The 16364-nt window shown below is 42.0% G+C and overlaps 1 protein-coding gene across 10 annotated transcripts in view; it reads left to right on the top strand.

The window, feature by feature from the left end:
- The window catches only part of baz2ba (bromodomain adjacent to zinc finger domain, 2Ba), a 65854-nt gene that overhangs the window by 40391 nt on the left and 9099 nt on the right, over positions 1–16364 (top strand). For 2 of the 10 annotated variants that reach the window (XM_018683739.2, XM_018683733.2), the window contains exons 4-23: positions 1032–1223; positions 1317–1478; positions 2060–2256; positions 2354–2566; positions 2815–3441; positions 5409–6183; positions 6388–6657; positions 7280–7340; positions 7493–7601; positions 8404–8505; positions 9127–9349; positions 9907–9999; positions 11044–11105; positions 11425–11490; positions 12205–12270; positions 12542–12586; positions 12891–12923; positions 14845–14910; positions 15299–15439; positions 15990–16244. In XM_018683739.2, the coding sequence (XP_018539255.1) occupies positions 1032–1223; positions 1317–1478; positions 2060–2256; positions 2354–2566; positions 2815–3441; positions 5409–6183; positions 6388–6657; positions 7280–7340; positions 7493–7601; positions 8404–8505; positions 9127–9349; positions 9907–9999; positions 11044–11105; positions 11425–11490; positions 12205–12270; positions 12542–12586; positions 12891–12923; positions 14845–14910; positions 15299–15439; positions 15990–16244 (3758 nt within the window). The remainder of the gene's footprint in view (positions 1–1031; positions 1224–1316; positions 1479–2059; positions 2257–2353; positions 2567–2814; positions 3442–5408; positions 6184–6387; positions 6658–7279; positions 7341–7492; positions 7602–8403; positions 8506–9126; positions 9350–9906; positions 10000–11043; positions 11106–11424; positions 11491–12204; positions 12271–12541; positions 12587–12890; positions 12924–14844; positions 14911–15298; positions 15440–15989; positions 16245–16364) is intronic. The other 8 variants (XM_018683743.2, XM_018683740.2, XM_018683742.2 and 5 more) reach the window with 5 other exon arrangements.

Here is a 16364-nt window from a genome sequence, read left to right as displayed (position 1 = left end):
CAGAAATGATTGTGCTCAGGAAAACGCTACACGATGATGATGTTGATGAAGTATTCTTCTGTGCTGAAATTGAATGCCAAAAGGATAGAAGGAAGTTAGCTTTTTACACCTTATGCACACACACTTCCTTTCTCTCACAAAGAATATCCAGTCCTTGTCACTGTGCAGCATATTCTGACACTGAGGAAATATCAATACACAAATGCCTCTATGCTGCAATTGGATTATGACAAAATACTCTGCAATTTCAATGTGAATGTTTTACTGTATAGACATAAGCATCATTCTGATGCAATAGTCAGACTGTTATGCTCAGAAACAGCTGCCTTTTAAAATTAGGTGCAGTGTGCACTCAGTGAAAGCTAAATCTGAAGTTAATTCTTACACAAATAGAAGACGGCCGCTCTGTATTTAATTCTTCTACAGTCAGGTGGATAAGAAGCGACACCTTCAAAAGCCATTTAAATCTAGTTTTTACACCCTGTCGATTCTTACATCACGAGCTCGAAGAGGTAATTTGAGAACAATGTTCGCAGTCTACACAAATAAACATATGCAAAACTAACAGGGGGGCAATGAGTTGTGCTAAAGGTGCAATAAACAACTGTCATACCAGCTACAGTAATGTCAACATTGCACTTAATGGAAGAAAAGATTTTTAGATTTGTACAAATAATAAAATAAAGTCATAAGTGAGTATTTTTAGACTCCAGAGTTCAAAGCAAAATTCAGCTCCTGTATGGAATTCATCTTTTCCTGTGATATAGGAGCGTTTAGTCAGTATCTGAAACTGAAACAGTAGCTTGAAACAAGTAAATGCTATTAAATACTAATAACTGTCAACAAGAAACACAGATTTGCTGAAATTCTGCAAAAAGCATCAATTTAAAATTAAATCAGTCAAAAGTTGAGAACATATCTTCACTTGTTGCTTTGTATCATTGGTCAGTGTACTGCCATGCACAACTATCTGTTATGGATTGCATTTGAAAACATTTGAACACGTCTTACTTGGTTTGGCTCTATCTCAGGCCGTCTGTTTGGAGCAGCAGGAGAGCAGCCCTTCATTGGCTCCACATTGTCAAGTGCCTTCCCTCTGGTCAACCACCCAGCCTTCGGAGCCCTCTACACTGCCGGAGCAGGCAGGCCTGAGTTTGGAGGCCTGGGCTCTCTGGGAATGTCAGCTGCTCTGGCTACCCACCCCCAGCTAGGAGCCCTTTCTGGTAAGATGGGGAATTTTTGAATTTTGGGCAGAATTTGGCTAAATGGCAATGAATCTTTAATCCTCTCCTCTCCTCTCCTCTCCTTTCCAACAGAGTGGTGGCGAGCTGCTGAAGCCCACGGACGAGGAGCTGCTGCCTTTCTACCCTCTTTCATCAGCTTCCCTCCATTCTTCACCCCTCACATCCAGCCCAACCACAGCGCTAGTCCTGTTCAGATCAGGATGCCAGGCAAGAACAGCCACACCCCAGCTAAAGGTACAGAGGACCCATTCATTGATCCTCACATTTGTTTAAAATGAAACATCAGCATATCCATACAGTTCACAAAACCGTCTTATCAGGTGTGTTATGTATGTTGAACTATGTGAAGTAATTAATGACTTTTTTCTGAGAGGTAACAGCACTTTGCATTGAAAATAAACAAACTACCCTTTATCTCTCTTCTCCCACATGTCTCTCTTTGTGTCTATGTCTGTGTCCTGTGATGAGATTTCTCCTTTTCAAGACAGATTTAATGACTTTCAGTCCTCACTTAGTGATTCTGTCAACCTCCCTCTCCCCCTCCTTCCTTCACGTTCCCTCTCGTAATCTCTGTTTCTTGCGCTCTTTTAATTTCACAGTATCTTTTAATTTATCTTTTATTATGTAAACTGCTCATGTTGGGCTTGTGCCTTGCGCAGCTGGCATGTTTGATGAGATACATGTATAAATCAATATTTTTATTAGCCTTATTCCATTCTGTATTTAGTTCCAGATATTTCATTATCCTGTGTAGCAAAGTTCTCAGAAAATATGGAGCGGATTAGTAATACAGAAAATCTGTTTTGTGTTTCTAGGGGTGAATGGAGCAGTGAATGGCAGCGGGGTCTGTCCTCCCACCACACAATCAGGAAGCTTTTCTGCGAGTCCGGCTCCTGTTCAGGCATCGACTAAGCCAACCAAAAATTCAAACCCCTCTAATAGTCACCGTAGCAGCCCTCAGAACAATCCAGCAGAGTTGGTGGAAAAGCCAATCCAGAAACCTAAAGAGAAGGTCAGTACCCAGATTTTGTTTACTCCTCAGTTTGAAAAGAAGTGATGCATTGTACAGTGAATCTCATTCTTAATTTTATTTTATTTTTTAAACTCAGAAGCCACGAAAGAAGCCAGCAGACACTTCTGTGGCAAGTAACAGTGAATCCGGCACATCCTCAGACAGCTCAAGTGACGGGTCCCTCAGCAGTGATCTGGAAGACCTAGCAGAGGATGACGAAGACGATGATGATGACGATGAGGATGACGAAGAAGACGACAAACAGAGCGAAGTGTCTGACTCTGAGAAGCGGACAAAGAAGAAAACAAAGGTAAAGAAGAATGGAAAATAAAAGCCTCTTGTTGAACTCAAATGATAACACACAGAGAAAGAGAGGTCTGTTTTTGTATGAATGTACGGCAGGAAGCCTGCATGCCCTCGGCCACTTTGGCACTTGACTGCACTCGATGCCCAGGGCCTTCATTCACTGAAATAGTGTCCAAAATGTTGAATGAATTAAAATAAATTATCATACCATGAGGCTATTCTTTGTTCTAACAATTTATTATTTCCTACCAGGTTTTGATACACAGCACTGGAACTGCAAAGACTGACAGACCACTCTGTGGGGATCCCCATGACAAGAAAGATAAACAAACCCAGAAGGTTTCCTCCAACCCCCCAACCCTTGTGCCCTTACCCTGCTCCGTCTCCCCTCCTGCCTTGTCCCAAACCTCACCGCTGGCTCTGCACGGCTCCAGGTCCTGGACAGAGGGGACACAGCAACACTTCAGTGTGATTCAGTCGACTGGCCTGGCTGCCAACTCAAAGCCCCTGGCACTCCTCACTCAGCCCCGTAGGGAGTCTTCACCATCTTCCTCCCCCATAGCCCTCACCACATCCCCAAAGGCGCTCTCCAGCACTGCCTCTCCCAAACCTCCCAAACTGCTGCCCTCCTCCTCCCCCCAGCACCTGCCCCTCTCACTCTGCTCTTCCCCTAAGCCTCTCTCCGTCCCCTCCCCCCCCCACTCGACTCTCCCACTGTCTACCTCCCCAAAACCTTTTGGTTTGACCTCATCTGTAACAAGCTCCCAGAAGTCATCGCTGAAGCCACCTCAGCACGCTCTTCCTGGCGCTGCCAAATCCAACAAAAGGAAACTGCTGGAAGCTTCACTTGCGCAGATCAATGAGTTCCGGCTCAAACAGGTAAGCCAACCTGATAACAGCAGCTGAATAATGTTATTTTTTATCATATCCACAGAAATGACACACAGTTCTACACATGTGCACAATATGCTGTGAGATGAAGACAAGAAAAATATATAGCTGCACAGTCTGCTTTAGTTATTCCCAACAAATTGACAGTAATGAATTTATCCAGTGGAGCTGAGTAGTTATATTTCTCTCTTGTCCTTCATCACTACTACACAATAACCAGCTCTGCTTTTAATCTGGTGACCATTTGCCACATTTATTTAACACAAGTTCCAAGCAGCCTCACAGACAGCTGCAGACCTTCTACTGATGAAGCTGCACACTCAATTACAAAATGATGTAATATTTACTATTACATTCACAAGAGACTGGGATTTTGTATCATGCTCCAAAAGGCCTCTTTAGAATTATAACATGGCCTTGAGCAAACTCTTACAACTGCAGTTGGACATCAGAGAGAATCTTTGTTTTGTGTAGTTGATTTAGGAGGCAGTGCTCATTTGAGTAAACTTGTAGGGCACAGGGATTGGACATAGAAAAACAACTGAAACATTATTTAGATGTCTTAATAGTTATTACCAAGGGATGTTTATATTTATACGTTTGGCGTGACAGTATTGAGTTCCTCTACTAACCGTGGGAGAGGAAAGATTTTAGATTAAGGAAAGGTGCTGTCATTGTCAACAGTAGTTAAGGACTAGATTTGTACAAATAGGTAATTACTGATGTGCACTGAAGACTAGAAATGTTCGAAACATGCACTGTGCAACCCTTTGTCTCTAATACCCTCCAGCCTTGTAAGAAGTGCCAAGTCCCTTGCACAACGAAGTGTGGTGTTAATTTAGTATGTACATATGTCAAGTTTTTTTCCAGATTGTGTATTTTACTGGTTTATTTGATTACCACATCACTTTCTAATATCTAACTCTTGTCGGTCTAAGTGTCCATACATTGTGTCAGCAGAACTTTAAAGCTGCTACAGGCCAAATATGTGGTATCATGTTCAAACAAAGCTCATCAAGCTCTATGATCTATGTGTTATCAAGTTTTTCTATGTGTTTTCCAAGTATTTACAATTTCAGACTGACATACACTGGTTACAGTAGCTCCACTGCTGCAAAGATTAGCCTGTTGATAAAATGCTAGTTTCATTACCACTCTGAGGCAGACAGGCTGTGCACACATGCTACTGTATTATTTATGTTTTGGGGCAATTCAGATGAAACGCTATTACAACTGGCATTTTCCTTTGCTTTTGACTACACAGATCTCCATTTTCTCTAGGTTAAATGTGAATGATAGTGCAATAATCAATAAGCTAAACCTATTGAGATCAGCTTATTCTGTGAAAATCATTTCCCCTTTCTTGTTTTACCAGTGTAGAGAAGTTTACAACGAGCTAAATTCCCCTTGTGGTTTCAGCACTGTTACTGTATTTCATGGTCTGTGAAATTGATTTGTTTCACTTCATATCACATCCAGTTGAAAGTGCAACGTTAAAGTCTAACCTGCCTTTGCTTAAACACAGATTGAACCAAACTTGTCATCAGTGTAAGAAAAAGGCAAACATACCCAGCCACATGATGATAATGATGATGGAGCTTTTCAAATGTGCAGACAAGTAATTACAATTTTAGAGAGATACTCAGTATTTCATTTTGTGAACTTGGCCCAGTACAATGCCTTTGGTTATTGCATTTATGTTCTTTTTGTTTCCCAGAAAGGAGCTTAGACACAGTTAACTGTACCAGTGTTCTGCATTGTAGTTTTGTCACCTGCTCAAACAATCAACAGTGATACGAACTGACAGCTAGAGCAACTCCACTTTGTCCCATTTCTTTTCTAATTTTTTTCTAACCTTTCTTTGTTCCTCCCATTTTGGTTTTCCCTCTCCCTCCCTCCCCCTGTCTCCCTGCCTCTCCTTATTCTCTCCCTCTCTCCTCCTCCTCTATTCCCAGACTCTCATGTCCCAAGGGCAGACGTTCCCAGCTGAGCTAAAGAAGCAGCAGCAGGGGCCAAACAAGTCTCCCAAGAGGACGTCTCTGTCTTCATCGCCATTGCCACCTGCTCCGCCTCCTCCACCCCAAAACAATCACTCCAACCTCTTCCTCTCGAGTGCCCTGCTGGGCCTCCCCGAACCCCACCACCCCAATGGAATCATCCAAAGCACCACTCAGGACACACCTTTGGCCCTCATCACCAAACCTCGCAAAGACTCTGCCTCTCAAGGCAAGTCCCCTCAGTGCGACTCCGATGCCGGGGCGATGCCTGTCAATCTGAGCACAGGGGCGAGCAGGACCCAAGCAACCGCCCAGGCTGGGCCTCCGTCACAGCCCCCCACTACCTCACCCCATGCCACAGGCCATGGATCTAGAAAGAACAAGACCCCCAAGGGTAAGGGACAGACACCAGGGCTGGGACAGGGACAAGGACAGGGACAGGGACAGGGACAGGGACAAGCAGACCCTTTGGCTGCCTGGAAGGGGTTCTCTCAGAACCATCTGGTACAGTCTCTAGTAGATTTGTTTCGTGGAGGAGAGTCCGGGATTGGGATTCCTGGAGTTAGCATCCCTGGAGTTGGAATTCCTGGAGTAGGGATCCCTGGGACATGTAACCCCACAGCAGGTCTCCCTGCCAACAAGGAATCTGACGACTCAGGAGATGACGATGATGATGAGGACGATGATCTCGAGGAGGAAGAGGACGAGGAGGACTCAGATGATAGTCTGTCAGGTTTGTACCTTCTATGTTCAGGAGTAAAAACAACTTTTACACATTATGACCTGACCTTAAATTATTAACATCAGGGCTGCAACTAACAATTATTTTAATTATGGTCACAAATTAATCATTTGGTTTTTAAAATGCCCAAAATAAATTAAAAATGCCTCTCACAATTTGCTAAAGCCCACTTTATGTCCTGGTTTCCCTTCTCAGAGTCTGACAGCAACTCAGACAGTGATGTCTCCGGGAAGAAAGTGAAGGAGCTGAAGCTGCTGCCATCTGGATCATCTAAAAAGGAGATGACTCCCCGCAGGCTAACCAAAGGCCCAGAACTACTGAACACCTCAACCAATCACACCGCCACCAGCTGCTCCCCTCTCAACCTACAGGTCATCAAGACACCCACCATTGTCACCAGCTCCAGTGCCTTGGCCTATCACAGCTCTCCGGGCTCGTCCTCCTACAGCCTAGCCTCTCCGTTAGGTAATGTGTTCAAAATCCTGTACGTGGGATTAGATGGTTTTAGGATTTTGTACTGGAAAAAGCCAAAGAGGGGTTGTTACTTTTAGGGAAGCAGAAGAAGGCAGTGTGTTGTCATGGCCTAAGCAGAGCTCTGAGGTCCTGTAGGGGCATGCCCAAGAGCCCTGACAACTCAGCTGGCACAGCAACAAGGTTAATTTCCACCCTCTTACTATGCAGAGGAAATACCCAGATCAGAGAAAATGTTCTAAGTAGACACTCCGCTCTTTCACCTAATGTGGGTAGTTGTCTTTTCTCATATTCTTTTCTTAAATAGACACTGTTTATATATCAATGTCATGTGATGTAAAGTCACCCCTGTGTTCATACTATTCAGTCTGACATTTCAGTTTTATCATTTCAATATAACAGCCCAGGGAATTGTGTTAACTTTTGAGGTCACATGATGCTTGTAAATGCAGTTTCGAAAGGCCAGTGTGCACACACACATGTAAGTCCTTGGTTACCTGCCAGGTATGATTACTGGTAAGTTCAGGGGCTTTGACTGCTGCTGCAGTGTATGTGTGAGGTTTCTAGTCATAGGTTGTGCTATCAAATTGATGGCTGAACTCCTGTCTCTCCACAGGCTTAGGGAAGAGGAAGAGGGTGATGGATGAGAAGGAGTTGATGATACCTCTGGAGCTGGGGTATGTACAAGAGGCTAAGAGAAAGAATCCTCTCATGAAGTGGTTCGCTTTGGAGTGTGTTGCAATTTTCTGTCACTCTCAGCATCATATCCACACATGGTGAGGAATGTATGATACACACTGTGCTACTTTTTTATTTCTTAAAAACCCAGGTGGCGTAGAGAAACAAGAATCAAATCAGTGGCTGGACGGCCACAGGGCGAGGTTGCCTACTACGCCCCGTGTGGCAAGAAACTAAGGCAGTACCCAGATGTGATGAAGGTACCTCGTCCTCACAGCGCTGCAGTTTTATAGCCACAATACAGAAGCAAATGTTTTGAGGCATACAGATGAGCAGCTGAGTTTGTGACAGGGATTACAGTGGGAAACACTATGGGTGGTATGTTTATGATTTATTATGGAAGGATATTTTTGGTAATAATTGCAACACTGCTCCTCCACATTGCTCAAACAGATGCTTCGGTATCAGGATTTGTTGTGTATTATCTATGCTATCACTCCAGCTGCACTCCACCCCCCACCCTGCTTTCTATGACCCTAATAGTGAGAGATGATATTCTTAGATTCACTTCTTGTGCCACTTTTTTCACCTCTCCCCCTTTACCAAAAAATGATTAATGTTTAGCATTGGGATGCACAGCTTTGGCCTCATTTGTACAGTATTACAGTGTTTCATCTTCTTTCTTTGATTCATGAAAAGCTGAACCAGTCTGATTGTTAAAACTACCTTTGACTGTAGTGGTGTCAACAAAAAATTGTATACTAGGTAACATTCACTCACTGCTACTCAGTCAGTAGGCAGTAAAAAGCCTAGCAATGCCACAGATAAATAAGAAAGGGCCTGAATTGTGCACCCCAAGGTCAGAGCCGTTTTTCTCTCCTGAGAGCTCTTGCTCTTTTTTTGTCCCTCGGCTTTTATAATGATTAGTAGCACTGCACAGCTATGCACACTGTAACCTTAGACTTCCTCCAATCTAGTGCCTCCCAGTTGCTTTTCAATGTCGCTAATTTCGCAATTTTTTTCCTGCCTAAACCAACGCCATTATTATTTTCTCTTCTGTAGTATCTATCCAGAAATGGAATAAGTGGCATCACGCGTGATAATTTTAGCTTCAGTGCAAAGATAAGGGTTGGTGACTTCTATGAAGCCAGAGAAGGACCCCAGGTGACTGCCTTTCATCTCTCTCTCTCTCTCCCTGATCCCTGTTCATCTTTTCATCTAGCGGCAGGCAAAGCTTCATGCAGCAGTCACTATCAGGGCATGGATAGGAATCAACCAAAACCCTCAGTAGTCCTAGTTCATAGATCTCTCACTGTGCATGGAGAAATGTAATAATCAGCTGACATTACTTCCACAGGTGACCAGTGATATATCCTGTGTTATGTGTCTGTGATACAGAGAGATAAACTAGAAGATGTACTGTATGTGTGTGCCTTATTAGAAGCAGAACAGAGAAAAAACTTATAAATAGATATATGCGTTGCTGAGGGGCCAGAGAAACAGATTACATAAAACCTGAAAAAGATGATTAAAGATAGATCAGTAAATGAGTCATTCTTATTTAATCTATTGTTTAGCCAGCTTTTTACTGAAAACATAATGATGTATCATTTAAAAAATGAAGAATAACTGTTGAATACACCCAGAGTCCAGTTAGCTAATGATTAAATTGTTCCGTAGTCACATGAAATGATGTATGTCAACGAGTCACTCACTGTTACATCTCTCCACACACCCCCCCATCTCTCCACCTGTACTTTTGTTTTCTCCCTTTCTGCTCTCCAGGGTTTACAGTGGAGCTTGTTGAAGGAAGAGGAGGTCATTCCTCGTATTTTGGCCATGGAAGGTCGTAGGGGTCGTCCCCCTAATTCCGAGCGCCAGTTAGCAGGTGAAGGTGCCAAAGGTAACCGGCGGAGGAAGGGCCGACCCCCTAATGTTGGCGATCCGCTTGCGCCCGAGGGCCCCAGTCCCAGTGAGGTCAAACTTCTGCGCAAACTAGAGGCTCAAGGTTAGCGGAGGAAATGAGCCCTGAAATATGTTTATCATATGTCTGGGTATCATTAATCAAGCAGCCATTATTCAGGTTGCAGAGGCCAGAGAGGGGGTTGCAGTTTTAAACATGTTTATTGTGTATGGCCAAGTCAGTTTTTTTCTGTCATGCTTGTTTGTTGGATCTACCTGCTTCATGTGATACTTTTTTTTTTTTTTTAAATCAATCAGCATTGTTATCATGTCTTTCTAATGTTACTCTGCCCTTTTGTGGCTTTGATAAAAACATCAACGCTAATGGTGATTTTATAAAGTAAAGTCATTTCTTATGCTACCAGAACCCTGTGGCAGCCAGTTGGACATTTCAGTAATTTAAAATGTTAATGGGCAAATTGTATAAATATATGTTAATCCTCATAGTGAAAAATGGCTTTGAGTATATGTCCCTAATACTGTTTACATTTTATGTGAGGCAATGCATGATCTCAGTCAAATGTGCTCAGTCAGGCTAGAACAGTTTTTAGGTATTCTCCTGAAATATTTCACTGACAGCACCTTTCTCCCCCCTCTGTGCAGAAATAGCCCGTCAGGCCGCCCAGATGAAACTGATGAGAAAACTGGAAAAGCAGGCACTGGCACGTGCAGCCAAAGAAGCTCGGAAGCAGCAAGGTAAACTCTTTTTTTTTAAATTTGTTAACAAAAGCTCAGGGATTGTAAAGATGGCGACAGTGGGTTATTCAGTTGTTCAGTCGATCACTTCAGACCACTTTGATCTAAATGGGTGTAGTATAAAAGATAGCAGGGCCTTTGTTTGTATGTATATATTTATTTTCATCACTTTAAAGCATAAGCTTTAATCTTCTTTCTGCTCTAATCTTTATTGCTACTGTGCCACTGTTTTCAAACATTATGCTTATACATTATTTAAATTCCTACACACGACATTGAGCTAAAAAAAAGTCAGATCAGAATCTCAAGACTGTTTGCTTAGCAATCACTTACACTCCAGACTGGAAGCAGGCATGTTATATTTTCTGAAATGTCTAATGCACCAATACATTTAAACCAGAGAAGACAATTTTGATCTGTGCTTTCAACATCGCTTTTACATATTTTTAATTAAACTTTTACAGCTGCTAAAATACGGAGATGAGCTCAGATCCACTGCATAAATTTGCTGACACTTGTGACCTAAAAACTATCTGCCTATATCTAAGCTGTCCTGTCTGTCTTAAATCACTGATCAAATCACAGGTCTGTTAATAATATCCTCCAGTCATAAGAATCAAGGTTAAGACCTGGTCTTAGCATGATACCACTAAACACTGTCCTGCACTCTCGGTCGACCTGTTTAAATCTTTTGATATCAATAATGATAACATTCTTAGACCAGTTGCTTTCTTTGTTTTTTTGATTATTACTGTATGCTTATTATGGTGAAACTCATCTTTCTGGTTTCTACTATTTGAAGTTAGAGACATTAATTTCTCTGATGGACTTCAAAATTTTGCATGTGTTATGATAGTTTCATGTGACCAAGTCATCTCAGCTGTGATGTAGCTCTCGTGTAAAACACGTCCTGACCTCAGTGAGACCTCCTGAATAAATAAAAGCCTAACAACTGCAATTCTCTCAGATATGAATGCAGTTGGTGGCCAAGCTTTGTAGGTCATTTTTGTAGACTCTGACACAACACTGACTTGACTCTTGTAGCTATCATGGCAGCCGAGGAGAGGAGGAAGCAGAAAGAGCAGATCAAGATTCTCAAGCAGCAGGTGGGTCTACTTTATGCATGTGCTGACAAATGTTTTTCTTCCCTTTCTCCTTATCTAAGTGTCCTGACTCACATAGTCCCTGTCTGCACTGCAGGAAATGCTGAATAGTTATTTTGTGATGCTTTAAAGCTTGCTTTTCAATTACCATCATTACTCCTAGTACTAAACTTATTGTTGTGTGTTTTTTTTCTTTTTTTTTCCCAAACCGATTGGAATAGAGTGGTTAGAGAGTGATTTTATCTAAGGATGTTTTCCAGTGTCTAAAATATTGAGAGATTATGTTTTTTTTTGTTTTTTTGTTTTTTTGTTTTTTTAACAGGAAAAGATCAAGCGTATTCAGCAGATTCGGATGGAGAAGGAACTCAGGGCGCAGCAAATTTTGGAGGTACAGAATCTGATCCAACAGCACCTCTGATTAAGCAGAACATTCCTGGATAGCTACAACCCCTCAGTCTATAGTGTTTTAATCTTCCTAAAGCTCATTACTGAACAGCGGCATGCATTGGAGGGAGTTGCGTCTTCTTAGGCATAATTCCACATGGAACTAATGCTAAATTGGTCTTGGTTGACGGCTGTTGAATATTAAAATGGCTGTTGCTGCCTCTTCAGACCTTATTTAAATTGGACAGAAAAGTCTTTTTTTTCATCAGACAACAGTAACAGTTTAGCATAAGTGGGTCGAGGAAGAAAAAAAAAGGTGCTGTTTTACACACACACACACACACACAAACACACAAGCAAAGATGCATACACATCCATGCACACACACATATTCGACACACACACTCATCCAAACACATACGCAGGCGCAGACAATTATACTGTAGGAGCTTCAAAGTGTTTTAGCAGGACTAAATCAATTTTGAGTTGACACGGTTGGCAAGCCACTCTTAACGGGAGGCTTCAACATTTTCACAATTACATGTTAAAGAGATACATTATTCATTCGCTGTGTTTTACAAATTTGACTGGCATTCAGGAGCATGAAATCTCTACTCGAACCAGAAAACTGCAAACAATCAGTTAAAGTCCTCACCCAAGACTGATTGATATGTGTCTGTCTCTGTGATTCATTCTTGACCTTAATTTTTATTCATAGGCCAAACGGAAAAAGAAGGAAGAGGCCGCCAATGCCAAAATACTGGAGGCTGAAAAACGGATAAAGGTTTGTTTAAATGTTTAATCAAACTCTTGAAACAGATGTAATATTACAGTCAGTATAGCATTCACACATATGTGGCATGAAACCGTTTTTCACAAAATCACATGAACAACGGTGATGTGAGTCTTTTTCCACTTAAGAAGTAGCTGGCAATAAAATTAGAGCGGCCCTTTGAAATAGGACTGAAATTCCATCAGTCTGTAGTGATTTTCATGGTATTGGCACTATGGAAGCATATTGATTTTTCTCTCATCTTCTCTTTCTTGCTTTCAAGGAGAAAGAGTTGAGGAGACAGCAGGCAGAGATCCTCAAACACCAGGTAGGCATTCACTACAACTTGCTCAGCCTCTTGAATGTAATAGTTACTGCTGAATAAAACCATTTACCTCAAACCTCAGTAAGAAGGCGTGTATGTGTCGTGTGTGTGTTTATGTGTGATTAGGTATATGTGCATCTATGTACATGTAAATACAGGCATGTGTGAGTATATATGCAGTAAATGTGCTTAATGACCAAACATCTTTTTAATGAAAGTCTTCAGTATTTCTCTTTATTAAACCCCATGCTTATTGGTATTGGATATTACTTCTGTTCCTTAATATTTTGCCAACTCTCTCTGCCAGGAGTTGGAGAGGCATAGACTAGATATGGTATGGGTATGTTTATTTTTGTACATCTAACACCTGCATCGTGTAACTGGTTGTGTTATGGTTGTCATAGCAATGCATTAAGTGTAGCACTGGCTGCTGTCATACTACATTCTTCTGCATGGCTTTCCAGCAAAACCAACAAAAGAGAAAAAGAGTCAGTATGCTGCCTCCATCTGCTCGTCCTGAGGGACAACTGACCCTGTCACGGAGGCCAGGCAGCTTCTGTCCCCCCTCCCCCCATTCCTACCCCTCCTACTCAGAATGCATTGCAAAGACTGCTAGCCAATCCACACTCACTGTCTGAAAAGTGCACTCGAGGAGTTTCCATCCATCACATACATTGTCTAACTGTTGTATTGGAGTAGCCTGTGTTACCCATGAGTGCTTGACAATTTTGGCCCAGACATTGAGCTTGTGTCTGTTCGTCCGTGCATCTGTTCTGCAGTCCACAGAGTGCTGGACTTTAACCTGCCCCATCCCAGCCTCTCTGTCATTCACCGTTCCTGTATTCTGCACAAAGAATGAAAACAGCTACCAAGAATCATTTTGTCTTTATGGTGGAGACACTTCCAGGAAGACCCCCTCCCCCCTCCCCTCCCCACCACCAAGTTTGGGGAGGATACATCCCAACCTTTGCTTGATGATAGCCCTGATAGACTGTTGAACAACAATATGATCTGTTCCACCATGGGGACAAATATGGTTCTGTGTAGCATTTTATTTTGGCCTGGCTGTCTTGCTTGTAGCCCTTCTCACTCATACACAGTTGCAGCTGAATTTAAAGGTCTGCCTATCTGTTTCACAGTGGACTCAACCCCTTGTACCTTGACTCAGAGCACAATGAAAGGGGGGCAAATTGAGATACATGAAATAATCCTGGTATTTAAGGATGTAACATGCAATTGCACTGCATTTGATGCATTGTAGTTTGTTATCATAATGGCCTTTAACATAGTCTGTGCTTTTGATGAATTTGAAAGCTAGAAAAAGCTGAATGCCACAGGCTTCATGTCCGTTTTTGAACTTGTCTTTTTGAAGTTTTCCATTTGTAGATAAATCAACCCAATAAGAACATAGAAATATTGTAGCAGAGAGCTTGGCATCCAGCCATGTTTTGTTTATCACAATGACAAAAACGATCCTCACAAACAGCCCATTTTAGTCGCTATGTGCTGGAAATGTCCTTGGCAAAGCCCTAATAGTGGCAATTGTGTCTTTCTGGTGGATCACAGAGGGAGTGACAGCCTGATACGGTGGAGCGGGAAACCTAAAGAGATCAAATAAAATGATAGTCAGTCACCGGTGATTCCTGTGCCCTTTTGCAGTAGACTGTGTATCATGCACCAAAGAACAACATAGATGTCTCATCCTCAGCAGTCACATACTGTGCTAATACTTAAGCTGCCAAAACCACTGAAGTGGAACTGCTCTGTTTGTAGCCACTCTTTACCATCCATTCCTCTTTGTCGTCCCCTCACCAAACGTTATTACAATGATGTGTCAAATAAACATTAGCATTGACTCATGTAATTGAATTTATTATTTTGATTGTAACGCCAATGTGGCACGTCAGAGGATTTCTGGCAACCGGCGTTTTGTTGCTTTTGTTGTGTCAGCTTTAGTTTAGAGGCGCCGTCACCAATTCCAGCTGCTTCTCTTTTTGAGCCTGTCATCACATCTACTTTGTATCGCATCTATGTGTTGCTTTTTGGTTGTCATTGTACTACTGTACTTTTCACTTATGCTTCCACCATACATGTGAAAGTGTATACTTGTGAAGCATTGTTTTGTGTTTGTTCAAGTATGGTGCCTCTATTGAACTTAGTGCATCACAAATTTACATTAATACATACTAAATTCAGTCGACCTTGAGCACTGTATATATAATGTGTGCTTGTTAATGTGCCTCTGTTTTTTGCCACTTTAGGAGAGGGAGAGGAGGAGGCAACATGTAATGCTGATGAAGGCTGTTGAGGCTCGCAAGAAAGCAGAGGTAGTCCATATGCACACAAATAAATGCAGAAATACGCATACAGTCCACTCGATAAAAAGAGCCTCAGTCATTATTCCCTGGATGGATTCCCACTTTCTCTCCTTTTTGTGCGTTCTTTCCCTTCATTCATTTTTTTCTACACACTTACCAAGTCAAAAGATTCTGGCCCTCAAGCACTTTTCCTTTGAATGCACAGCAGCATTAGGCTGAATTCTAATACTGCTCAGCAAAGTCAAGTAAACCTTCTTGTCTGTTTTCTCACACACATACACATAAATGCACAGGCACACACACACACACACACACACACACACACACACACACACACACACACACACACACACACACTTTGCTTCCCTAATGCTCCCTTGAATTTTGGACTCTCTAGGAGCGTGAGCGCTTGCGGCAGGAGAAAAGGGATGAGAAGCGCCTGAACAAAGAGCGTAAACTGGAGCAGCGGAGGCTGGAGCTGGAGATAGCAAGGGAACTGAAGAAGCCAAATGAAGACATGTGTCTGTCTGATCACAAGGTAGCTTAGACAGTAGCTCACCCGGTCAGTGCAAGTAAAGAGTGTAAAGATCACCAAACGAAAGAAAATAATACATTGTATTATAAAGTGAGCGTCAGCTTTTCTTATTTGACTGCTGTGAAATATTTGGAGTTAGAGCAGCAGGTTGGCACAGTCACAAAATTTATTATTATTATTATTATTATTATTATTATTATTATTATTATTATTATTATTATTATTATTATTATTATTATTATATTTTCTTGAGGGTCAGTACTTAGAATAAGAACACATGGTAGTAAGCTTTTTTATCTGTGGAAATGTGTGCCCTCAAGTGGTTAAAGAATAGTACTGCATAATGTAGGATATGGGCAATCATTACTCTAAATTTGAAAGCAACACTTAACAGATGTGATATGATGACATGATACGGCTTTTCTCCCATTTAGCCTAGTTGTTGGAATCATAATTTTCTGTTGTTCAAATTGAATTTAATTTATTTCTCTCACAGTAGCACATACAACTAGAACAATCACTAACAGTCCTACTTTACCCACCCTCGGTCCAGCCTCTCCCTGAGTTCTCCCGGATTCCTGGACTCATCCTGCCAGGTCGCGCCGTGTCAGACTGCCTGATGCTGATGCAGTTCCTGCGAGGCTTCGGGAAGGTTTTGGGGCTTGATTTGAATGTGGATGTGCCCACCCTGGGCATGCTACAGGAGGGCTTGCTCAATGTGGGGGACAGCATGGGCCAAGTCCAAGACCTTCTCGTCAAACTGCTTTCTCTGGCAGTCTGTGATCCTGGTTTGCCGCCTGGACAAAAGGTGAGCTAGTTCAAAGTTGACTAAGTCATGCATTGTAAGAGACTGTCATTCAATATGAGTACTTTTACATTTAATACTATTTAATATTAATATTTATAATATTTATTAATATTTAATACA

Source organism: Lates calcarifer, linkage group LG2 (genome assembly GCF_001640805.2).
Source record: "Lates calcarifer isolate ASB-BC8 linkage group LG2, TLL_Latcal_v3, whole genome shotgun sequence".
NCBI classification, from domain to species: domain Eukaryota; kingdom Metazoa; phylum Chordata; class Actinopteri; family Centropomidae; genus Lates; species Lates calcarifer.
This window is presented reverse-complemented; position numbering and strand designations above follow the sequence as displayed.